Source organism: Leguminivora glycinivorella, chromosome 15, assembly GCF_023078275.1.
Source record: "Leguminivora glycinivorella isolate SPB_JAAS2020 chromosome 15, LegGlyc_1.1, whole genome shotgun sequence".
Taxonomy (NCBI): Eukaryota; Metazoa; Arthropoda; class Insecta; order Lepidoptera; family Tortricidae; genus Leguminivora; species Leguminivora glycinivorella.
In genome coordinates this window covers 4,115,445-4,141,590 of record NC_062985.1, presented here as the reverse complement: position 1 = coordinate 4,141,590, position 26,146 = coordinate 4,115,445, and the positions used below count along the sequence as shown (strand labels likewise).

At 37.3% G+C, this 26,146-nt stretch overlaps 2 protein-coding genes across 6 annotated transcripts in view; both read left to right on the top strand.

The window, feature by feature from the left end:
- Positions 1-26,146, top strand: part of LOC125234127 (NAD-dependent protein deacetylase Sirt6) — a 309,879-nt gene that overhangs the window by 12,454 nt on the left and 271,279 nt on the right. The window lies entirely within an intron of this gene.
- The window catches only part of LOC125234126 (myotubularin-related protein 10-A), a 34,345-nt gene continuing 19,266 nt past the window's right edge, over positions 11,068-26,146 (top strand). The window contains exons 1-8 of one of the 3 annotated variants that reach the window (XM_048140321.1): positions 11,068-11,446; positions 11,673-11,727; positions 19,153-19,289; positions 20,552-20,710; positions 22,644-22,981; positions 23,996-24,113; positions 24,931-25,119; positions 25,597-25,726. In XM_048140321.1, coding sequence (XP_047996278.1) covers positions 11,387-11,446; positions 11,673-11,727; positions 19,153-19,289; positions 20,552-20,710; positions 22,644-22,981; positions 23,996-24,113; positions 24,931-25,119; positions 25,597-25,726 — 1,186 coding nt within the window. In that variant the 5' untranslated portion in view covers positions 11,068-11,386. Of the gene's footprint in view, positions 11,447-11,672; positions 11,728-14,460; positions 14,635-19,152; positions 19,290-19,519; positions 19,587-20,551; positions 20,711-22,643; positions 22,982-23,995; positions 24,114-24,930; positions 25,120-25,596; positions 25,727-26,146 lie in introns of those variants that run through there. The other 2 variants (XM_048140322.1, XM_048140323.1) reach the window with 2 other exon arrangements.

The window sequence follows — 26,146 nt, the reverse complement described above, 5'->3', positions numbered from 1 at the left end:
TATATTGGATAGAAATGCCAATCACTTTTTTTAAAAATAAGTGGGTAGTTATGAGTACTAACCATTTTGGTAATCCGGATTCAATGGCGCGGCCTCCGACGACGATGAATCCGATGAGGAGCACTGTGAACACGTGGAGCTCGAAGAGGACGAGGAAGATCGTTTATTACGACGTACATGTGTCGCGACGTTTCGCGAGTTACCTGGCAACACTACCAACTGAACGAAACAACCTCCATTCAAACCAGTAAAAACCTGTTTGTCACTTTATGGCGTGTTGAATTTAATTATGTAAATTAATATTCGAATCAGTGCTCATCAAGGGGAGCTGAGTCACCAAAGAAAGCTAAGTGGTGTTTTTTATCTCTTGATAAAAGAGGAGTTATTCTCCCAAAACGTTCTCGTATATTTAACCTAAAACTAACTTTTCATGATTGAATATTATTGCTATGCATTATTACAAAGTTTACGATGATGGTGTTTCTGTTGTGGATAATATATTGAAATGAGTGTGGCATGGAGTTGTTACACGTTTATGCATATAAAAGATGATTGCAACACAAAATGGCGCATGTTGAATGCGGGAAAGGCGCATGTTGAATGCGGGAAAGAGCCATAGTGGCTGTAAGTCAGCGCGGCCCCAACGAGTTTGGGACCAGGCATCGGGTAGCCCTGATGCTGGTATGACCGCAACCAGAGGCTGGGGGCGTGGTCCAGCCTTGGTAATTATGATGTTTATCCAATATGAGAAAGTTATGATATTTGGCTGGGGATGGAGTTATGCCCCCAGCCTTGGTAAGTGCCGGTGGTTTGTGAGTCCCGGCCGCTGACGCCTGAAGGCCATGGGTTCACGCATCCTCTGGGAGGACCCCCAAGATGGTGAACACTGTAAGGGCAGTCAGGCATGTGTACAAGATTAGCGCTTTTCTGGGAGGTTGACGAACCTTCGTACACAGTTTGGGTCCAAAAGGATATTTGTCAAGCGTTGGCCACTAGTGTGGAGCGTTGTGACACCATGTAAATGTATAGCTTTAAGTTTGTATATTGTGTCTAAGAAAATGTATGATTTGATAAAGATGGATTTGGTAATGTGCCAGATGAAAGAACTACCTGATTTCCCTATGGGTTTTTCATGTGTTGGTTAAATTCATGTTTATGAAAGTAATTACTGATATGATAATGTGGTTTATGAAACACCTATGATTTACCTAAAAGTGGCTTTGATAATGTGGTTACCACAGAGAGGTTCTGTGGCTTATGAAACATCTATGATGTAACTATAAGTGGCTTTGATAATATGTGTACGACAGAGGTGTTCTGTTGTTTATGAAATATCTCTAATAATCTGTAATGTGTTGATCTATGTGTGGTGTTAATGTACTTGCCTTAGTTGTGTTTATGAGAGACATGTTTGAGAAGTGTACTTTGTAAGAGAATGGTTACAAAGCTTTCATATTGAGTTTGGCTATTATATATGGAATTTTGTATCCTGAATATGCTGAATTAAGTTGATATATCTCAATACATTAGTTGAGATAATAGCAACTGTAATGAGAGACAAATGTTGTTAGAAATTGACTTTGTTTACTGATTTACTGCATTATTTGTGTAGTACTTTGGTATGAATATTGATGCACCATAATGGTGGCTGGAAAGTGTCTTTGAGATACTTTACATATGTATTTGGGTACTGCATTTATGTAGTTCAAAGGGAACTAACATGATGATGGTCATGATAATGATGATGATGATAAATAGTTGGAACTGTAATAACTTCAATAAGCATCTTGGAATTAATGATTTCAGTGAGATTTGAGAACCTATAATGGAAAGAATAATATGAGATTAACCTTGTAATAATACTTGCATAGAACTAAATGTGTGATATTATATAGAGATAATTTAGTGACTTTGTAAGTCATAGTTACCCCTTTTTAATACAGATCTTGAGATGCCAGTCATGCTGACCAGTGTGGAGACTACGAGGACAGCGGTTAGAGAAAGGCTCTAACAGTCATTCCATACATGCAGTGTAGCCACTGCTAACCAAAGGTATGAATCATTCCTTTGCTTGACTGACGTTTATACAGATTGAGTTATAATGATAGCAGTTATAGTGATAAACCTTTGGAGATGAATTCAGGCAATGTTTTAATTCTTTTTGTTCCAAACTTATTCCCCAGAGTTTGGAACAAAAATTGGTGGAGATGCTGGGATATTTGGTAGTGGCTGGGGAGACGCTGCCAAAATCACAGAAAGAATAAAGTTAAAAGTACATTTCATTTGTTAAAATTCTATTATGGTATCTGAGAAATTGCATAAAGACGTCAGTTCATGGGATGTGTGATTCATATCATTTAAAATTATTTATTTGTGTTCTACATTCATCAATTTAACGAAAAATAGGTTTAACAGGTACTAGAAGAAGCTGATTTGAAATTATTAATGTCATCTAGCGTCGAGTAGAAGTGATAGCCACGAGATGGACACAGAAATTGGCAGCATAGCATTTACGTTATGTGTGTTATAATAAAGATATATTGCTCTTTTATTTAAGCATGAATGTACGAATTGTATACTTATTTTATTGTGATTTCCCTTCATACCAATTATGTGTAGAAATATTGATAAAGAATGTTTGTTTGTTGTTCGACAAAGTGAGGTTGACAATTGGTGCAAGTTTACGAAGTTTGATAAGTACAAGTTTACGAAGTTTGTAGAGCTCAAGTTTACGAGGTTTGTTAGTACTTACAACATTTTATTTTCAAATGCTTATTATAAATTAATAAATATGTTAAACATTATTATTATTTTATAATGTACCTGTGTTCAAACTTTTGAATAAACGTCTTTATTATTATTATTATTATTATTATTAAACATTAACAAAATTAATACACAAATAAAAGGACAAATAATTGCTTTCTGTAATTATTGGTTCTTAAAACATAAATGAAAAATCGATGTGATCGATAAACACGCATAAAAAACAGTCGATTTACGAACGTCTGTCTTTGACATATGACATTAAAGGATTGTAAATGTAAATATTGTGACCGGCAAAATATGTGTTTATATAAACAAAGGTAGTGAAATTACTTGTTGATTACCTGAAAATATGACGGGGAGTCCGTTTCTACACAGGGAGGTAGTACCAGGATAAATCTACGCTAATTCTAGCCACTGTGGTCCCAATGCAGACATTCGGTTTTATGGCTCATTGGGAAGCAGGCACAGCAAAGAGGTTTGGGGTTTAATCCCTAGCAAGGACGCCCTTGTGGCGATATGAACGCCCTTGGGGCAAAATGTTGAAAGACTCGGTGAGTGTTGTAAAAGCTTTTAACTACTTTAAAGTCAGGGGATATGAATGATAAAGGTGTTTTGTACATGTTCAGTTTTGCATCTTTTGGCAAATGATAAATAATGAAATTCCACGCAAATTTGTATTGTACGAATGTGTTTATCTCAAAATATCTTTACGCATTGAGTATAGGTACTCATCATTATAGTGTTATTGTGAATTGTGCTGTTTGACATCACATAAAATTAAAATATTGATGATTCATCATTTGCAATTTAATCACATGAAAATTTTCTGAAAATGAACTACGAAATAACCACATAATTGACGTCGTTAAAATACTTCTTATTGGAATCAACCATTTTATGCCAATTTTAACAAAACCTGCTTGCCCAAGTATCCACATTTGTTAGTAATATAGAGAAGTTGACCACTGACACCAAGTTACTATGTGCACAAATACCATGAGTTAAAAACAAATCAGAACAAAGCGTCATCACTTCATCAAAATTACACACTATAATAAACCGGTTGAATACTGAACTTTATCAGTATTTTAAAATTGTAAACAAACAAGTACCAATGAAATTTCTAAAGTGACTACCTCACAGCTCGAAGGTGAAGAAGAATTAGCTGAATTTGAAAATGCCTTAATTCTACAATTTAATATATAGGTGTCTAACATACAATTAAGTAAACTACGGGTTAATAAGCGAAGCAAATTATCTGAGTTTATACTCCACAAGTTTAAGGGAAATGTATTGGACTGGTACCCCTTGATGGGACCAGTTTCATTCTTGTATAAGTCAGTGGGACTGATGTGATGTTGATAAATTAATATACCTAAAGGAGGTATGGAGGACCTCAGTACTAAATTGAACTTCTTCAGTTTTGTTAATTTTCATGTGACCTCGAAAGGAGAGAGAGAGGATTCTCTTGCCATTATAACAATATCAAGTTGTTTTCTAAGTTCTTGAGTAGATTTAAACTTACTTAGTTTCACTTCATATATTATATAGTCTGGAAACTTTTCTATGACTATGAACCTCAAGTGATGATGATCAATATTTTCCCCTAATGAATGTTAAGAATATGAGATGTTATTGGATCTCATTTATGGTCTTGTGCCAATCTTCAAACATTTCACTCTGTATAGAGTGGCATAATGGATATTAACCACTTGCTTGGGTTTTCAGACCTATTTTTGAGTATATCGACAGCACTCTGATAACTAAGGTTGGCTATCTATACCTCATCACCTATTAAAATTTAGGCTCTCCTTTTTTAAAGAGGCCTTATGACACCAAAAGTGAAAATATAAAATATCAACTTAAACGGAAAGCTAGAAAATTGTGAAAACAATTATTACAGCCTGCCTGTGTGGTGACGGGTTAAGAATTTCACCACCCCCTTTCTTCCCGTGGGTGTCGTAGAAGGCGACTATGGGATATGGGTTAAATTGTGGTGTAGGCGAGAGGTTGGCGGCCTGTCACTGCAATGCCACAGTTTTATTTTCTTTTAACCCCTTATTTGCCAAGAGTGGCCCTGAAGCTTTAGTAGTTTCATGTGCTCTGCCTACCCCTTTATGGGATACAGGCGTGATTGTATGTATGTATGTATTATTACAGCGATTTTGCCTTATCTTCATAGATACCTCATGGTCATGAAAAACCGTATAAGAAATTAACAAACAGCTGCTATATTTGTGTTAAAGGAAGACATAGAGAAAAGAATATAATCAAAATGTCAAATGCGTTCATTGCAATACCTTGCAAGGCCTTGTGTCCGAAGCTATGACTTTCAAATAGTAAATAAAACCTGTCAACACCTTACACATACACAGAGAAGGAACCACTGTTTTACAAACAGCTGCATTGTCTGCTATAAAAAGGAATGGAATTGTCAAGAAATAAATGTCACTTATTGAGAGACAGTAGTTCTCAAAGAAGTTATATGACACAAAGAATTGAAACTGAGCAACTAAAGGAAATTAAAAGTAAACTGATTAGAATTTGCTTGAAAATATAGGTATTAAGATTATTGTTTACCAATATGGTACCAGCAATTACACCAAGTGTATCATGTCCCAGAGAAGATCTGCTTACATATGTGAGCAATTACAATAAAAGGATAAATTTAGTAGATGATAACCCTTTGTCAGATCATATTGACATACTTATAGGAAGAGATTATTATTATTATTTGCATCTCCGTTTAAAATTCTCGGGTCTTTCGAGCCCGCTCATTTATTATTATTATTATTCTTTATGAATACTGAGAAACAAATTTTCAGAAAAATCTATATTAGGCTAGATCTTATCAGGAAAACCTGATCATAGAGACAAAATGACCTGATGGTTTTAACTTACTTTCAGAATCTGTATGAGAATAAATTAACAAAACCTGACCCTACTTTAGATGTTAGGAAATGTAAAAGTACTAGAACTAGAAAAGAACTAGAATCCATTATTACCACAGATACTTCTAGCACGGATAGAGACGAAGAAGCTATTAATAATTAATGAGACCACTACTATTATTAACAACCGTTATACGGTTGGCTAGCGGTGTAATGAGTACCCTACGGGTCTACCTGCAATAGAGAGTCGCACTGCTCATTTATGAAAAAATCCCACAAGACCGATTGAATAAAGAGATTATAGAGTTTGTCCCTAATCACAGCCAGGTAGATTAATTAGGCCCACCATGGAATTTCCTTGAGTGGAAAGGCCATGAGAACTGTATAACGTTTCAGCAGAGGGTAGAGAAGGTAAAAGCTTGATTGAGTCTATATCATGGCCCTCTGATGCTAAAAGATCTCATCCAACTCCTGGTCAAGTTCAGATGTCATAGAATAACAAATAGCTGATATAGAGAAAGCTTTCTTATAAATCGGACTAAATGAAAAGGATAAGAGATGTGACTAGATTTTATGGCTAGAGAACATTAACAAAACGGATTCTATGGATACGAATCCTATGGATCTGGAAAATCATTCCAGAAATAGACAATAAAGGCACAGTAAAAACTTTAGGATTGGTTTGTGATATGTGCAAAGATACTTAAATCAAGAACAAATCCAACAAAAAATACTTTCATCAAAAGAGAAATACTAAATACCATAGCTTACATCTAAATATGATCCGTGTGGGCTTGCAGCGCCTATCTTTTAACCAGCTAAATTGCTCTTACAATCTTTATGGGTAAATAAAAAATATTAGATGAAACTCTACCTTATTAAAAGAAATTGTAACATACTGGAAAACTATATAACTGTGTAGAGGTAGTAAAAGAAATATGTAGGTATACTTACCTAGAAATATATCCAGGGAAGAAACTTGTCAAATATATGGTTTCACAGACGCATTAGTCAATGCATATTCTGCTATAGTGCATAGAGATACTAACTATAATATATACAGCAAAGGTATTAACTGAAATAGACTGACTCTCATAAGAAATCAAGGATGATTTAAAAATAGTCCGTTTAGAACTATGAGGCACCTCAATAGAAAATAGATTAATATAATATGTAAAAAGATATCTCCCAATAAAAAGTGACTAAGCAAACATTAGAGTGTGACAGTCAGATTGTTATTGGTGGCAGTCAAACAAGTTACTTGTACTATTTGTAACAAAAGGGATAGAAGAAATGTAAAAGAACAAAAACTTGGATCTACGTTATGTACCCTCCAAATTGAATCCGGCTGATGTGGCAAAAGGACCGTTAAATGACATAGAAAAGTTACATTTTGACTACTTAAATGGTTCTGAAGTTTTGTTATATAGCCCATCTAAATGTCTGAGCAATCAGATGATTGACAATTCTTTTTCTGGCGCGGGAGGGTCTCTCGAATTGTGAGAGGTTAAGAATAAACAAGTGAGAGTTCAAGTTAAGGTGGCACCACGTGTTGTGTTGGTGACATAGTATGTACAAATTAAGAAAAAATCAAGAGAACAGAGAGACTCAGAAAGTTGATCGTATATCAAAATTAATTACAGAAATAAATGGGCAATGTAGAGTGGCCAAAGCAAATTAGGTAATACTATATTTATAGGATATATTGCTATATATTTGTGTCCTTGAGATAAGAGAATCAATGGTGTCTGTGGATCCTGCAAAGGATATATTAAATGATAAACATTCTATGAGGAAGAAATGATGGATCTTGATATAGAAGTAGATATACCGGTTCAAAGAGAAGATGTGAAACATAATGGAAAATAGATCAAAGGAAGAGATAGTGGATAATAACATACTAAGTACTCAGAGATAAAATAAGGTGGATATAGGCTTAAGTAGAAGGCATCAATGAAACAGAAATCATGTATACCTCTGAAAATATGTCAGAGTGATTTGCATAAGATGGCATAGAGTCAGTGACGCCTAGAGATGAGAGACAAAAGAGAGCAACAGCGGTCCAAGCAATTGGAGAAGATCAAAGAGTGGTCCCGCCACTTGTTGCTTACACTAACTCCTTTTCATTAAACTTTCGTCGTCGGGTGTGTCGCGACGTTTCGCGAGTTACCTGGCAACACTACCAACTGAACGAAACAACCTCCATTCAAACCAGTAAAAACCTGTTTGTCACTTTATGGCGTGTTGAATTTAATTATGTAAATTAATATTCGAATCAGTGCTCATCAAGGGGAGCTGAGTCACCAAAGAAAGCTAAGTGGTGTTTTTTATCTCTTGATAAAAGAGGAGTTATTCTCCCAAAACGTTCTCGTATATTTAACCTAAAACTAACTTTTCATGATTGAATATTATTGCTATGCATTATTACAAAGTTTACGATGATGGTGTTTCTGTTGTGGATAATATATTGAAATGAGTGTGGCATGGAGTTGTTACACGTTTATGCATATAAAAGATGATTGCAACACAAAATGGCGCATGTTGAATGCGGGAAAGGCGCATGTTGAATGCGGGAAAGAGCCATAGTGGCTGTAAGTCAGCGCGGCCCCAACGAGTTTGGGACCAGGCATCGGGTAGCCCTGATGCTGGTATGACCGCAACCAGAGGCTGGGGGCGTGGTCCAGCCTTGGTAATTATGATGTTTATCCAATATGAGAAAGTTATGATATTTGGCTGGGGATGGAGTTATGCCCCCAGCCTTGGTAAGTGCCGGTGGTTTGTGAGTCCCGGCCGCTGACGCCTGAAGGCCATGGGTTCACGCATCCTCTGGGAGGACCCCCAAGATGGTGAACACTGTAAGGGCAGTCAGGCATGTGTACAAGATTAGCGCTTTTCTGGGAGGTTGACGAACCTTCGTACACAGTTTGGGTCCAAAAGGATATTTGTCAAGCGTTGGCCACTAGTGTGGAGCGTTGTGACACCATGTAAATGTATAGCTTTAAGTTTGTATATTGTGTCTAAGAAAATGTATGATTTGATAAAGATGGATTTGGTAATGTGCCAGATGAAAGAACTACCTGATTTCCCTATGGGTTTTTCATGTGTTGGTTAAATTCATGTTTATGAAAGTAATTACTGATATGATAATGTGGTTTATGAAACACCTATGATTTACCTAAAAGTGGCTTTGATAATGTGGTTACCACAGAGAGGTTCTGTGGCTTATGAAACATCTATGATGTAACTATAAGTGGCTTTGATAATATGTGTACGACAGAGGTGTTCTGTTGTTTATGAAATATCTCTAATAATCTGTAATGTGTTGATCTATGTGTGGTGTTAATGTACTTGCCTTAGTTGTGTTTATGAGAGACATGTTTGAGAAGTGTACTTTGTAAGAGAATGGTTACAAAGCTTTCATATTGAGTTTGGCTATTATATATGGAATTTTGTATCCTGAATATGCTGAATTAAGTTGATATATCTCAATACATTAGTTGAGATAATAGCAACTGTAATGAGAGACAAATGTTGTTAGAAATTGACTTTGTTTACTGATTTACTGCATTATTTGTGTAGTACTTTGGTATGAATATTGATGCACCATAATGGTGGCTGGAAAGTGTCTTTGAGATACTTTACATATGTATTTGGGTACTGCATTTATGTAGTTCAAAGGGAACTAACATGATGATGGTCATGATAATGATGATGATGATAAATAGTTGGAACTGTAATAACTTCAATAAGCATCTTGGAATTAATGATTTCAGTGAGATTTGAGAACCTATAATGGAAAGAATAATATGAGATTAACCTTGTAATAATACTTGCATAGAACTAAATGTGTGATATTATATAGAGATAATTTAGTGACTTTGTAAGTCATAGTTACCCCTTTTTAATACAGATCTTGAGATGCCAGTCATGCTGACCAGTGTGGAGACTACGAGGACAGCGGTTAGAGAAAGGCTCTAACAGTCATTCCATACATGCAGTGTAGCCACTGCTAACCAAAGGTATGAATCATTCCTTTGCTTGACTGACGTTTATACAGATTGAGTTATAATGATAGCAGTTATAGTGATAAACCTTTGGAGATGAATTCAGGCAATGTTTTAATTCTTTTTGTTCCAAACTTATTCCCCAGAGTTTGGAACAACATGTTTGATATCTTTTTTGAGTTGCTTCAAGCGTTTTCTTAGCAACTCAAGTTCTTCCTCGTTCTTTCGCTTCGGCATGTCGAAATCACGAACTTAACAAGTGGAGTGGTTGAGCACTAAAATGCGAATGAAGAGGGTTGACCAGGGCAAGCCGGCGAAACCGTTTAAAAAAAAAAAAAAAAAAGGGGATTGCCAGCACCGGCAATTTTTCCCTTAAACAAGTGATGAGTGGTTACACTTCCGCGTAACTACAATGTGTTCTATAATTCTAAATTACTAATATCGAGGACGAAACACAAGTATAATTTAAGATTATGAAAATTAAGACTCGTCTGTGGGGAGGCATAGGTATGATAATGTAATATTAGGACTTGGTAAGAGAAGAGAAGTGACCGTTTATGTAGGTAAGTACATAAACAAACCATTTATTTGCAATCAGTAGGTACGGTTAGGCAAGAATGTATGAATATATGACTTTCATAGCCAAAAAGCCACATAATAATCCAAATGAAATGTTTATATCAATATTGTATGTTTTCGTTACTTTTATATATATAACGTTTATATTATTTTTAAGGTGAGAACGTAAGTAAGTGCATATTTTATCGATAATTGAATCGACAAAGTAACATCCCTAGCTAACACAAAACCAGGGACCACCTACCAAAAAGAGAAATAACTAGCATATATCCATCCTTTTTCAATACATTATCTAAGTCATAAGGAAGTCAAGGATGAGTATATGCATTTTACACGAATTTTTATTAGGGGGGCTTGGTTGCCGCTCAATTGTATGGGAAACGTCAGAAGCTGCACGTATTAACTCTAGAGTTTATATAGTATTTGAAACTACCGTCCGTAAACCGACTCTACAGACAACCAATTTTTATCATGAGTTATATATGCATGTATTTCTTGGTAGACTATACATTTTGATTTTTGTCATTTTCGTGTACCCAAACTTGAACTGGCGTACTATTTTTAAGAAGTGTGCGTAACGGAACGTCAAACCCATCTGGCAACACTGATTCTATTACTAGTCTATGGTGGTGTAGTTATGAAAAATGTGGTGATGAATAATTTGTTTTATATTTTTTTAATCACGTTGGTATCAATAAAGAAATATTTGTCTTTATATGTATTATTATCAAATCACTTTCATTTTTGATGAGAAATCGCCACCCTTTTAATTTCATATCTGGCAATTACAGAGTTATCTGTCGCTGTCGTTTGTCGACTTTGTCGTTTCGTTTTCGTTGCTGGGGCACGGGAATGAGGATTTGGAGAAATATTATTTATCACTGCTTAGAATTAGAAAATTCCCCATTGGAGATTAAGTATTAAAGTTGAGTGTCAATAATTATGTTTAGTTTAATGTTTCGACTAGCATTAAGGACTAGAAGGACAGTGTCGAAGTGTAAGTGAAGTGTTTGCGGGATGATTGTTATCAAATCTATGTGAATTCTACACAAATCATGTGAATTATTGTAAACAGTGTCTAATTATAGCCAAAGACGTTATGACCCTCGTTTGTGTTCAGTGAATAAACTACATTATTTAAAAATGAATGAGAAGAAAACGGAGAAAACCTTCAAGAGCTACATCAATGTATCTCCATCAAAGGTAATTTTCTAAATTCATTGAAAACAGGTTCATTGCTATCCTACGATTGATAATCGCACTCTCCCACAGAGTTTAAACCCTACTCTTATTGTGCCTTTATGTTGTAGCATATGGGTTTTTATTTATTATGTGCTTATGAATTGAGTAAATATAACAAAATATTTACTTAACAAGTACTTTCCTTTGATAAGGAGGAAACTTTATAATTCGTAATTTTTTTTTGCAGAATAATGGGGACAGAAATGGATCTGTTCAAGAAGTGAAACCCAAACTGTTAAATGGTGAGTTTTATTATTTTTCTTTCATAAAATCTTCTGATAAATTGACACTAAATAAAATATTTTGGTACCTACTGGTCCTCTTATCAGCCAATTGTAAAAAGCCAATATTATAATATAATAATAATAATAAAGATGTTTATTCAAAAGTTTGAACACAGGTACATTATAAAAGTACACAGGCATGCTTACAAACTAATTGAAAAGGTAGGTGGCTCAGCTAATGTCTGTGCCAGAGGGCCTCGAGGCGCAGCGGCCACAAGGACTGCCAGCAACGGACGCTGTTATTCTGCCACCACCATATTTATTAGGTATAATATCATTCTCCTGCCAATGTCAAGGAGGCATATCAGATAATTTAGATCACGGATATATTCTTCTTGTTTTCTAATCTTGCATACCCAGTTTTTATGTTATGTTTGCTTTACAAAGTCTTATTTAATATGATTTTCCTAAGCAGTCCAATGGTACAACTACACATCACAATTGTATGTCTATCTGTGTGATAGAGTGATTCAAGAGGAAGGTTGATATGTATAATACCTGTGAGAAGCCAGGGCGGTCGCTAATCCACTATGAATCTAATAAACTTCTTATTGGCATGAGACAACAACAACTGCTTTCTCAGATGCTAAAACGCCTGATTTGCCCAATTTTTTTTTATTTTAGTAAAAAAATGATTTGTAATTGAGCGGCAACCTGAGCAATAAAATCTTGGAAGTAAAAATATGGTTTTAGTAATTAGCTATATTTTTATAGGGAATAAAACAGGCTTAAAATAATTAATTGTAATTCTATTGACCTAGTGAGCAGTAAAAAATATATACTTAATTATTGAACCTGCTCACAAAATGTATTGGTTAAAATTGCATCCTGGCAGGCAAGCATGGTCGCACGATAAATGATAAAACATCAGGCCGTCCCTATCTCACTATTTGTAAGTTCGATTAAGGGACGGCGGGATGTTTTGTCATTTATCGCGCGATCATGCATATGCCTGGTAAGAAAATAAAGGCAAACTCATCATTTTTGCTAAAATATACCTGATTTCTAGTATAGATAGCATAAATTTCAATCTGTTTAAGACAAAATAATATAATATTCTATTTGCTAGTAGCGCAAATAATTCATCACTTGCTGTAGCAAAGTTAACTACAATAAATAATACCAAAAATCAATGATGACCTTGTCAATTTGCAAACCACAGAACATTGAACTGTTGAAAATACAATAAACCACAGAACTTGTAGATACAAGTCTTGTTCATTCATCATTCATAGTGGTACCTATATTTTCTTGCAATAAATCTGTTTTTTTTTTATCCTTTAAACACTTAACGGGATGATGTCAGGGAATGATTCATACAGATATTAAAATTATAATCAATTGAACCATGAGAAGTTAATTTACATTTACCATCAACACACTCTTAACTGACCAATTATAGGCTTTATCAGTGAAATAATAAGGTCTAAGAAATAAAATTTCACTGCCAATGGTACTAAAACAAATATGATATTATTGTAACTGTTGTTGTACTGAATTATGCAGATAAACGATAAAGTTGGACTGCGATCCGAATCCGAACTGCCAACCTATTTTATGCTCTCTGCTTTTTGCTCTGCAGGGTGGCTAGCCGAATGGCACAATCGCTCACGAAACGCTCACGAAACGAAGCGCTAGTAGATATCTATCTCTATCGCGCTTGCGTATTGGCGCGACAGAGCCAGCGGCGTATCGCTTTCGTTTGGCGTCGGAGAAATGCCATTCGGCTACGGGGCCTGTTGTTTAAAAACCTGACCCCCTGAAGAAAGTAATTGGTAACCCCAGTTCTCTAGACTATATAATGATTTAGGTACTTGTTATATGTAAAAGTTAAAGATAAAAACATTATGTACCATTTAGTGAGGTGAAATTGTTGATATTTGGTGTCCATTAATAACAGTTATAATATAAATAAATATATCAGTTATTTCACACAATCCATCTAAAGAGAATGAAAGTGACTAATATTTGAGTTCAACCCTATAACAATAAACAAGAATTGTGTCTAAATGCGTCGCGTTCGGATTACGCGTAGCGTAAGCGGATGCTCGACTGACCGACACGATTCCAATATTTACCTACGTCAATATTCTCACTGGCAAATTGACCCCTGAAATTACGTCAGAAGCGCTATGCGGGTGTGGCTGCCAAAATGTGTACCTGCTCTGTGCTCTGTTGATCAAACAAAACCAATTTAAAATGCATAGAATTATTATTGCGAGCTTTTCGTAGTCAGTGTCAAATACGGACATGATTTGTTTCTCGTTTTAATTTATTTCGGTGCATATTTTAGAATCTAAATAGGTCCCTACCGACAAAAGTGTACCACCTATGCTAGTGCCATAAAATTGCAAATACCAAGATGTATTTTCTTGGGCCTTTTCAAGTAGAAAGCATGACTAGCAATCCTATATACGTAGTATAACGACGGAAAATCCATAGAACTCGTTTCCCACGGGCTTACCTTAATTTAAATGATCATTCGATCCTACAGGTTTTAAGACTCTTAAGGAATGACTAATGTTGCTTTACACATAACCAGTATGCAAACATACATTTACTCTACTATGTATTATACTTATGTACTTAATTAGCATCACCTTCTTAACTTTGAGACTCCATTGGCGCATACGTTAGATCAGCGTTTCGGTGATGCAATTCGATTATACTCATTGCGTATGCGTTACGTGCGCTTAACTGTACCACCCTATATAGTCCGGTACTTCTAATGTGAACCTTATATCGTGGCAGTAAGTGGGGAGTGGTGTCTGACCGAGGTACAGGCCGCGGAAGTACGGGAAGCATTGACATCCGTTTTGTCAGTTTATCGGGACTAAGCTAGTGTGATGGGTGTTTTGAGACCAGGTAGGGGATTTTTTTTTCAATCTTCATTTGTTTCTGAGATTCCTTTTAATTATTGCCATCTCTGATCGCAGTGATCGCCAGTCATATAGTTTCTCACGCGCAAATCTCGTGATAGCAAAGATGTCCCATTAATTCGATACTTTTTTTTAATAAATATACCTATATTAAATAAGGAAAATAAACTGTGCCAGTTCATCATAATACTTCTCTTCCTGAGGTTGTGCAAAATCGGAATTATTTAATAATATACTTAGGTCCTAATTTTCTAACCGGACTTTGATCGAGTCAATAACATAAATTGCTTGTGAACTGAAAATATAAATATTTCATTGGCCTAAAGAGGATGGTATTTTCGCTTCTTTGTGCTATATAAGTATAGATAAGTTGAGTATACATTATACAAGTAAAACAGTGTCTAGTAGGTATTGTAGCTACTAAGCCTATTGCCTACTATATTTGGCGCTACTTTCTGTTATTTGGAGTTGTCACTTTGTGCTTTAAATTTTGATAGGCGAATATGGTCCGAAGAACTGATAATGGACCACTTTCGTACTATATCCTTCTGCTTTAAGTATTATAGATCATTTATTATAGAGAACACCGCAAGAATTTACTGCATCTAAAGTTATCTAAAGTGTAAAGTCCACGGGAAATATTGTCCATATTCCACAGCACTGTTTACACTTTTAGATGTTTTTGTTTCTGCCGAAATGAGTCAATGCAAACTTTTCACGGTCACTGCTACGCAAGCGAATGATAAAAGGAGTTAACGGTCCAGCGCGTTCGTGCCCCTGACGCTGAGAAATGGCAGACATTGAGCTAGTAAAGACTGTTAATCTCGATACAAACACGTGTGCATTATTCTGTATCAAATTGAATTGTTTTTATGAAGAATGAGTATTTAAGAGGAATCCTGAAAGTTGCACTGATAGTAGAAAAAGTAAGAGCGAGTCGTCTGGCATGGTATGGGCATGTGATGCGAAGAGATGAAAGTCATTTCACGAGAAAGGTATTGCGAATGAATGTGGAAGAAAGTAACGGGAAAGGAAAACCGAGGAAAAGGTGGATGGACTATGTGAGAGATGATATGAAGCGAAAGCAAGTGAATGATGTTGATGAGATGACGGACAATAAGGAGGTATGGAAGCGGAAGACATGCTGCGTCGACCCCAAGTGACTGAAATTGAGTTGTTATTATATTAGTAAAAACATCTTTTACGACAGTTATTTCCATGTGTGAGCCACTGTGTGACATCATCAACATTACGATAAGAGTAAATAAATGAACTTTTTACAGTTTCTACAAGAAAAATAGTACAAGTTCTATTAGTCTTTCTACAAAAGTGATATTTGGATTAATCCAATCGCATTCCTTACAAGTTACTTGTCTATGGTAAAGGTTAACGTATACCTTTGCTACCAAACTGACTAGTATCCAGCAAGAACGCGCTTATGTCCGGCTAACATAAGGTCAGATAGGCCACAACCACATGCAACCATGAAACAGTCACCCTCTATGTATCTTATTTACCTTTCGTGACGAAGTGTTAAAAAATGTCGCACTCATATTATTTATTAGAACTAGGACTACCGGTCAAAAGTTTAAAGTTGCTAGGTATATGATCTTGTATGGGCGATCAATTTTCGTAGAGATTACTCTGAGATTTGATTCAAACTACCTACTAATCTAATCTGTTTATATTTCGAAAGCCGTTTCACGTTAGTTTATCGCAAACAGAGAAGTTAGACCACACTTAAACTCAAACATCTGACCGGTAGTGTAAAATGAGTCGATTTGTGTGGAATGCCATCTGATGCTCGGCAAGTAAAATTACACGTCATGTTTATTTTTAACAATTTAGCTCTTCAACCTGGGGGGTTAACTGCGACGGGGATTCCTGAAATATAACGATTATAATAATGTAAGTTGACCTACTTAAGATCAACGGTAAAGTCATCTCACATGCGTTTTGGTAGGTACCCAAACTATGGGTACCGAACATGGTGACCCATTAGTGGATCCTGTGGATCACGAGCGAATATTTAGGAGCCCTGAAGCAACTAGGGTATCTCAGCGCTACCAATAATATATTTTCCCCTCACTAGCTCGGAAACACGTGTTTTGTCCTTTAATAATAGCGGGTAAAAACGTATTTTATCCACTAGTGGGTAAAGTAATTTGACCTTGAATAAAGTCAAATTAACTGCCTTAAAATTGATAAAAGTAGGTGAATCTAGTAATAAAGATGATTTACCACCTGTGGAACTACTGGAAGCAGTGATAAACACATTTTTTTGCGTTGTGTTTTCCTAAAAGTTTTGTGTTGGTGCAAATGTATTTTACTTCTCGTGTGTTAAAAAACTCGCAAGTTCAGGATTCTATTCTCGAACCACTCGCTTCGCTCGTGGTTCAACTATAGAATCCTTTCATTTGCTCGTTTTTCAATTCCACACTCGGCGTTAAAATACAACTTTGCCCCCTTGTATAACAAATAACTATAACTTCTTTAGCTTTCCATTAAAGACTACAAAGAGTTGAGAGCGGTCTCACTCAAGATTGACAGATTTGCTAGGAGTTAGGAGTCCAATCAGTTTATTCATTAGGGATAGGGCCTTAAGGATAGGCTAACATTAGCGATAGTAGCGGTAGCATCTTTTTGCTTTAAATTTAAAATGTGCGAATCGGAGCCAGCAACTATTTCTCACAGCGCGGGCTATTATGCTCGAAACAAAAGATTACACTTATACAAATAATTAATTCTCTTTGTTGTAAATACGTAACAATGTGACTACACTTTCATTTTCTCAGATCCGTAATAAATGTGGTAAATTCAGTAAATTAATAGAGGTATTATTGTCGCCAGTTATTGTATTTGTATACTTTGTTTTAGACTTCTAATCCACTCAAATCCTAGGTTGGAGAATTTGGGAAAAGAAAAACAAATTCTGTCAAAATACTTATTTGCCACTTCCCTTAATTCTTATTTAGCAATAGCTGGGACAAAATGAGAACATCAGTTGTCCGTTCTTGTCCTTCTGCATATCATGTTATCATGTCTTACAGAATATACAACATTTCCTTGTGTAAAAATGCGATCGCAAAAATATTGATGATATATAACAACTCTTAATTAAACATTGCAAAATTAACTACATATCTGCGAAATATAAGATGACAGGAACATGCCCTATATACATTCAGCAATCTATGATAGGCCATCCAGTTTGTTCGATTATACTTAGGCACTACCTGTAGTGATTTCCATACTATAGTGTATCCGCTCCGTGACAGAGGTGTCGACAGCCGTCACACGACATCATTGTACTTTTATTGCGTCTAATTAACCCGTCATCTTATAATTGGTCCTCCGAGCCGTATCACTGGGGTTTTTAGGCCCCATTATAGTGCGTAGGTCATTGTTTAGAGAGAGCTTAGTCACTGGAAGGGGCTTTGTTTTAGCGCTGCGATTCATCTCGTGTTTGGTGTAGATGTAACGTGTCAGACCTTTCCGCCCGATGTCTTGACACTAAATATCATTTTCTACGTACGCTAAAGTACAAAGAAACTATACAACTTAATATGCACAGAATATAGTTTGGAAACGAGATAAGATACACGCACACGACAGATTTTTATATGATATATATAAGAATCTTGCAGTTTTGTTTATGGTCTAATGAACATGAACACACATTTAACCTCATTTAAATATTAGGTATAGCATTCTGAAGGTGGAAAAGCTTAAAAACCGGACCTTAGGCCAGTAGTGTCAGTACCTTATACCTACTAAGAGCGTTTCGTATTAGATTAAATAGATACATGTACTGTGTGTATACGCCGTGTAATTTGTAGATACATATCTACATAAAAAATGAGGGATCTAATGTTTATTTACCAGGCGTCGTTGATAGTCAATGAATGCCACATCTATAGCTCGCTATCTAATCTTATCCTCGAAATGAGCATAGCTTCTGTTGTATTTAAGGTAAAGAACGTTTACGGTACTTTACCAGAATATATTTACCTACTTGGGTTTCTTAAAACGCCGACACTCCTTTTAAAAGGAAGAAGATCTGTTACAACTTGACTTAAAAATAAGTTCAATAAAAGGAAGAATAAAATCCCACATCCTGATTTTTAGATTAGGTAGATATTGAACTGTTAGAAGAAGCAGTTAGGCATGAATTTCTTCTTAAAGAATATATATATCTCTCTAACTCTTGTTATCTACTAAACTAACGTTACGATAATTATCCTCACCTAAACAAAAGACTAGGTACGGTCACGGACTTTGATTGTTAATCCACTTCTACCCCATTTTATACTGGACACGTCATAGCTTAAGTATGAAATGACAATATCATTCTGGCCTCTAAATGGCTCAAAAATTAAAGTCAGTGAGTGTACTAACAAGGCGAAAGGTACAGATTGTGCTCGAGGGTGCGAGGAGATGAACCAGCAGTCTATCACGCAAGTTATAAATGATTTTACTAAAGTTATAATATTTTTTTCTGCAGGTGAGCTGATAGTAGGAGCAGCGCACAGCGTGGTGCTTCTCGCGCCGCTCAGCGACCGCGACCACGGCCGCTTCGGATCGCTGTTCGTCACCAACTACAAGCTCGCGTTTGTGCCGCTCGAGAAGTCAGTCGACGATGTGAGTGCTTCCTTCTATAGTTCTTACAGCATCAGCTGGTAGTGATGTCCTGGCGTCGAGACCCCGGACGCTTCGCCGCTCGAGAAGTCAGTCGACGCTGTGAGTGCTTCCTTCTGTAGTTCTTACAGCATCAGCTGGTAGTGATGTCCTGGCGTCGAGACCCCGGCCGCTTCGCCGCTCGAGAAGTCAGTCGACGCTGTGAGTGCTTCCTTCTGTAGTTCTTACAGCATCAGCTGGTAGTGATGTCCTGGCGTCGAGACCCCGGCCGCTTCGCCGCTCGAGAAGTCAGTCGACGATGTGAGTGCTTCCTTAATACTGTCCTACAAGTCTTACATCATCAGCTAATAATGGTACCCTGTGGGGATGCTTCGGATCGTTGTTCGTCATCAATTACAAGCTCGCGTTCGTGCCGCTCGAGAAGTCAGTTCTTTGCAATCATGCCTTTCTTCTAGCATCAGCTTATAATTCGTACCTATACCTACAGCGCACTGCGTGATCCTATAAATATATGGACGAGCGACCATTGTACACTATTTTTAAAGGCCTCATCAAGTTTCTCGGCATTATTACAACGGCAAGGTGGACTGAAGATCTGTATGTTTAGGTAGTACACTGTACTGACTTTACCAGCTATAGGGTAAAGTCAGTAAAGTGTACGTAAAATAGCCAAAAGTTATAGATGTATGTAGTAGCAGCAGTAGCTACTGCTGTACGGTACAAGTGATCTTTTAACTTTTATGGGCTTGAGCCGATGTGTCGACAAGGATGACTCTATCTTGGAAGTTACTATTAACACGCCATCTAATCGATGCTTACCGGTGCGTATAACTACTGTAACTTAATGCGGTCCAAAAGTTCAATTCAGCTTTTTGCCGCACGTCTCTTCCCAGTTTTGACCGTGGCCGTGACAAATTAGATTCGTTCTGACACTAACTTGCATCTAAGACGGATTCAAATAACTGTATAAAATCTTACTGTAGAAGAACAAAGTTTACACATTTACCTATTCTACAGCATATTTGTTGCCATAGAAATAAGTAGGCTGTATGTGCAAAGATGAAATAAAATAAATAAGAATATCCGATTTTTTTTCAAAGTTGTTCGAGACATCGGCTCACTTTATATTTCGTCCACCCATAACCTACACAAAGTTATATTTTTTCTTTTTGCTTGTGATTCCGGATTTGAGTTCCTTTAACTTATTTTTGTATAAAATTAAATCAGTGAAGTGTACATAACACCTTAAATTTGAATTGTACTAGGAATGCAGCCAACGCAACCACCTCCTCGGTCCATACGAAGCGGCGCTCACAAGCGTGGGTGCCGTGTGGCTCACGGACGGCGGGCCGGTGCGGCGGCGGCGGCTACTGCCCAAGGGAGACATGCCGGGGAAGGTTAAAGGACTACAAGTTATATGCAAGGTACCAGTTCCTTTCCTAGTATTTTTAGGGTTCAGTAGTCAACTAGGAACCCTTATAGTTTCGCCATGTCTGTCTGTCCGTCCGTCCGTCCGTCCGCGGATAATCTCAGTGACCGTTAGCACTAGAAAGCTGAAATTTGATACCAATATGTATATCAATCACGCCGACAAAGTGGTAAGATAAAAAGTGAAAAAAAAAAATGTTTTGTTAGGGTACCCCCCCTACATGTAAAGTGGGGACTGATTATTTTTTCGTTCCAACCCCAACGTGTGATATATTGTTTGATAGGTATTTAAAAATGAATAAGGGTTTACTAAAATCGTTTTTATAATATTAATATTTTCGGAAATAATCGCTCCTAAAGGAAAAAAAAGTGTGTGTGTGTCCCTCTAACTTTTGAACCATGTGTTTAAAAAATATGAAAAAAATCACAAAAGTAGAACTTTATAAAGACTTTCTAGGAAAATTGTTTTCAATTTGATAGGTTTAGTAGTTTTTGAGGATATACGGAAATCTACGCAACCCTACACTGAGCGTGGCCCGACACGCTCTTGGCCGGTTTTTTAAGGTCGCGTATTGCTACTAGAAAGTGCAGACCATCTGGCTTAAGACGTGTTCTCATGCGCGAGATCATGCTTGAAACCGCGCAAGGAGCATGGAGCCACTCGCGAGAATGCAAATCATATAGGTACTGCTGCAAGATGGCAGGTGTGACTGACTTGTGTTGAAAACTGACCTAAAATACACGCGATTCTACTTTTTGTACGGCACTAATACAATAATTACTAACATACAATGTTCCGAATAGCAGTTTAAATACATTTAAATCGAAGCATTTTACATTTTTTATATATATATATATATATGTTAATAACCTACTTGACATGACATAGATACTATATTTGACGAAGCCTGTGCTGTGGATTTTTGTTTGTACTTATTATTTACTTTATTTGCTTATTTATTCAATAAAAATGTTTCAATTTAAATCGACTTTACCCACATTATATAACAAAGTACATCACAAATTAAGTAAATAGTCGTAATTATGTAACATTTGACTAGTAGAAAGGTTTTATTAAACCATCAGGTTCAGTAACCCGATACAGCGATTTATCTAATCAGCTTAACTGCTGCGCTGTATGGTTTCATTATCACGCGGTGCTTACGTTTGCCATCTCGAATAACTATGATTCACCTGATAACTTTTTTGTATTATTAGAACTGGTTACGTTAAAACAGAGTTATTAATCCAAATAATTTTAAATGTATTTTAGGTGAATGCTAAACTTCCCGGCTTTGCCACCAGTGTGGTTGGTCGCTTTTTTCTTTGATGTATGGTATCTATTTCAGTCTAGATGAATGTTAATCTGCAAAAGATTACGTGGTAGTCAGAATTAAGTCAGTTTATGGTAGTCAGTTCAGACTCCAAAAATACCTACGTATATGTATAACAAACCTACACCAAAAATATGGTGTCTAGCGCTCGTATAGTATAAGATTTGCTTAGTCGGGGGCTGGGTTGATCTGTGTAAGCCTGTAACGTGTCCCGCAATATTTATTTATTAAAAACGAGACACAGATACGTATTATAACTTTATTGAATAGGTTGTTATCAGTAACAAACCTATTCAATACTCAATGGGCTTCACCTTAGGTTATGTCGTCACTTTATACCCTGTTGTTAGACTAGGGCCCGACTCTGGTAAAAATAAACAAAGATAACCTTAATGGAGCAATACAAATAGATAAGTTAGGGTACCTACTACTTATTCTTTACTTACGAATGCAGGAACTGTTATACTTACGTTAACATATTCTGTAAAATGCACCTCAAAGTACATCTAGGATCTTACATTTATCACAAAAGCGGATAAAAGAAAGGCCTAACCCTTTATGTTACTGTATTAAAATGAACATTTTCTCTTTTCAGAACATGAAAGTCCTAACCTTCAGTTTCGCCAACTCTCCAATCGGCCAGGGCCGGAAAGTGGCCATGGCGCTCATCCACCACGCCTTCCCGAAGCGACACGACCTCCTCTTCGCCTTCGAGTACAAGGAGCCTTACTACCCCACTCTCCCCTCCGATCTAAACATGTTCATACGACCGGCGGACTGGAAGAGAGAGTTGGAGAGATGTGAATGCCCTCATTGGAGGATAACTTGTATAAACGGGACGTCGGACGCTTTTATGTTGACGGCGGGAGAGACGTTGATTGTGCCTAGTTCTGTGCTGGATTATAATCTCATGGAGAGCGCGAGGCATTTCAGGTTAGGACTTTTATATATCGTCACTACTTTGAAAAAAACTTGTATCTTCTTCTGTTAATGAAAAGAAAATTGTAGTAAGTATGTATGAAATGCATACAGACTTACTGCGTTTTAACTTTGAGGAGCAGTGTGAGATACGAGATTTTTTCAAAGTAGTGACGATATCATCCTTTACTATACTTACTATAGAGATTACCGTCTAAATTTCCAACGCAATGTGGATGAGAAATTAGTCTTTCTTGGAGTCACTGTGGTATTCATTGTCCTTTCGTTTTTGAAAAGCAACTGGCACTGGTAAGACCTAAACATGTTCACACGACCGGTGGATTGGACACGAGAGTTGGAGAGATGTGAATGCCCTCATTGGAGGATAACTTGTATCAACGGGACGTGGGATGCTTTTAGTGCCCAGTTCTGTGCTGGACTGTAATCTCATGGAGATCGCGAGGCATTTCAGATTTACTTTATTTTTTTTTTAGTAATAGATATTTGCCATGGACAGCTACACATCCTTGGACGACCCAGGCAGTCAAAGTGCTCAAAACACCATGTAAAGTGTGTTGATCTTTACTATGTTTGTTGTGGATACTGTACAAGTCTCGTTTTTAGGTAGGCAAATTTAAAACCGTAGAACTCGAAAAGTAATTTTTCTCAAACATGCAATGAAATATTGTATTTACGTTCCTTAAAATGGGCTGGGAAGTATCGCTTTTTGGGCGCAACAACTCGAGAGGACTGTAAAGGGATTTCATATTATTTTTCAGGCCTAGGCCTGCAAAGTAACTTTTTTTTATAAAATATTGTCCTTTAGAGCATTTTTTTTTTATTTCATTGTATGTTTGAGAAAAGCACTATACATGCCTCGGCGTGAAAACGGATTCCCGGCCTCGTATCCCTATCCGCTTGTATCCGCTGTATATATACCCACTTGGCCGGAAATCCTCATTTTCCCGGCCTCTGATGTAATGTACTATTGTTGACAAATGTTCTAAGCTGATTTGTATTGTTTTGTAGATCAGGACGGGTGCCTGTGTGGGTGTGGGGGCGGAGCGCTGGAGCCGCGTTGCTACGGAGCGCAGAACTACTACCCACTGACCAGGCCGCTACCGCAGAAAGCGTCTTACTAGAACAGGTAACACATTCGTCTGCCCATACTTACTAAGGGCCGGTTGCATCAAACCGTCTGTCACCAAGCGCTCGTTAAATTTTATTGTATGGGAAGTTCCATAGACGTCTGCTGCGTGACGATGATGTGTCTGTCAAATGTGGTTGATGCAACTGGCCCTTAGTCTGCGAGGTGAATATGAATATGAGTGGGTCACACTGAACACTCCATGTCTTAAATAAGTAGTCGTTCAGTATTGACCTTCTGAAGCATGAGACTTGAGGTTGAAAAACATCATCTGAAATAGGCTTGTGCCGTTTCGTTCGTTGATCGGAGCGCTCCGATCTCGTTCAATCGCTCCCACGAACTAGTTCGCTCTTTTAGGTCTTTTGCTCATTTAGTTCAGCCAGACCAGCGACCACTGCGGTCGGAAAGATGAACGAATGGGACCGAATAGTGTCAAAATTATACGAATAGTCCACAGATAGTAACATTCCGGGCCGAAAGGTTGTAAGTAACCGAAGTTTAATATGAAAACTTGACTTTTTTGTTGCTCTGCTAAGTAGCTCTCGCTCTCGGTCGGCGCAGTCACACATTCGTTCTCGATCCAAACCGCTCGCGCTCGCCGATCCTATACTGAACTAAATGAGCAAAGACCGATTCTCAGACCACGGAAAGATTCAGTTCATTTCGGTCATTGATGGGATTTTACTCCTAACAGTTCATAGTTCGTGAACGACACAAGCCTAATCTGAAATGCACAATCATCAAATGATATCGAAGTTATCCGTTTTTTCGTGTATTTTACGTATTTATAAGTGAACTTATAATAATATGATTTTAGGTCCGAAGGTCCCACCCAAAGCTGACTCCGCCACACGTGATATACCTATGCGGAAACAGCTTTCAACAAGCAAGCAACGCCGCAAATCCGAACACCGCTTTAACTCCGCTACCAACATTAGGGGCGCTGCAGGCTTCCTACAAGAAACTAGTCGACTTGTGCACGCCGACGACGTTAGGCGGATTCTGGGTGAGACTTGATAGTTATGCACTCCTGGTACCTGTACTGATTCGTACATAAATTTTGCCAATGCGGGAACAGCCGAGCAAAGCCGCAGGCCCCTACACTGCCTAATTTCCTCGGACAAAATCTCTAACTTTCCATATTTTCTCAAGAATTAGGCCGAAAGTACATACTAATACTACCAGTACATAGTAAAACTTTAATACTACCTAAAAGTTAAAAAAGTGTGAAAATCTCGAAAACCAGGCGACTTTTACTAAACCTTAATGTCGATTTTCTGGACCAGTATAAGGTGCCCTCTTGATGGTTAAAAGGTTGTCCATTAATTACCGGGCACCCGGTATGATCATAGGCCTGTATGCCTCCCTTTTCCTCTAACGTGAAGAAAAAGGATGGCATGTGGCCTATGATCATATTTCTATTATAGTGAAATATCGGCCATTCATTGACATGTACATTTGTTATTGAAACTTTTTCCTGCAGGTACAAGATTCACAATACTACTCGCTAATGGAGGCGAGCCGGTGGCTGCGCCACGTTGGCAGCTGCGTGGCGTTCGCAGACTCGGCCGCCAAGCACCTCGCGGACAACGTGACGGTCGTACTGCAGGAGGGTAAGTTACCATAGCCAAAGGTTTCGCAGACAGCAAACCGAGACTGGAACCCACAGAACTTTTTTTTTTTATAAATGGGCTTACTCTTGGCCACAGACTAGCCGAAGGCAAAGACGTGGCCTTCGATCAACGATGGAGTGAGCTCGCCCAGAAGTCGCCTGTTCACTCTAGATTTAGATTGAAGAAACAAGTTCATTTATTTGTTTAGGGGCCGAGCTTGTCAGATTTTGTATTGAAGTTGTTACTCGCCTGTGATTTTAAATATGTCTCAGGCCCTTCAGTGTTCATATTTTTTGTGTTGTTGCAATTAAATATCACGTAACGAGGCATTTTTAATGTTTTTGTTGACTTCAACTTACAAAAATTGACGCCCGAAAGCTGCAAGCTGCAATTAAAGACGGACAACTCAGTGGATTATAA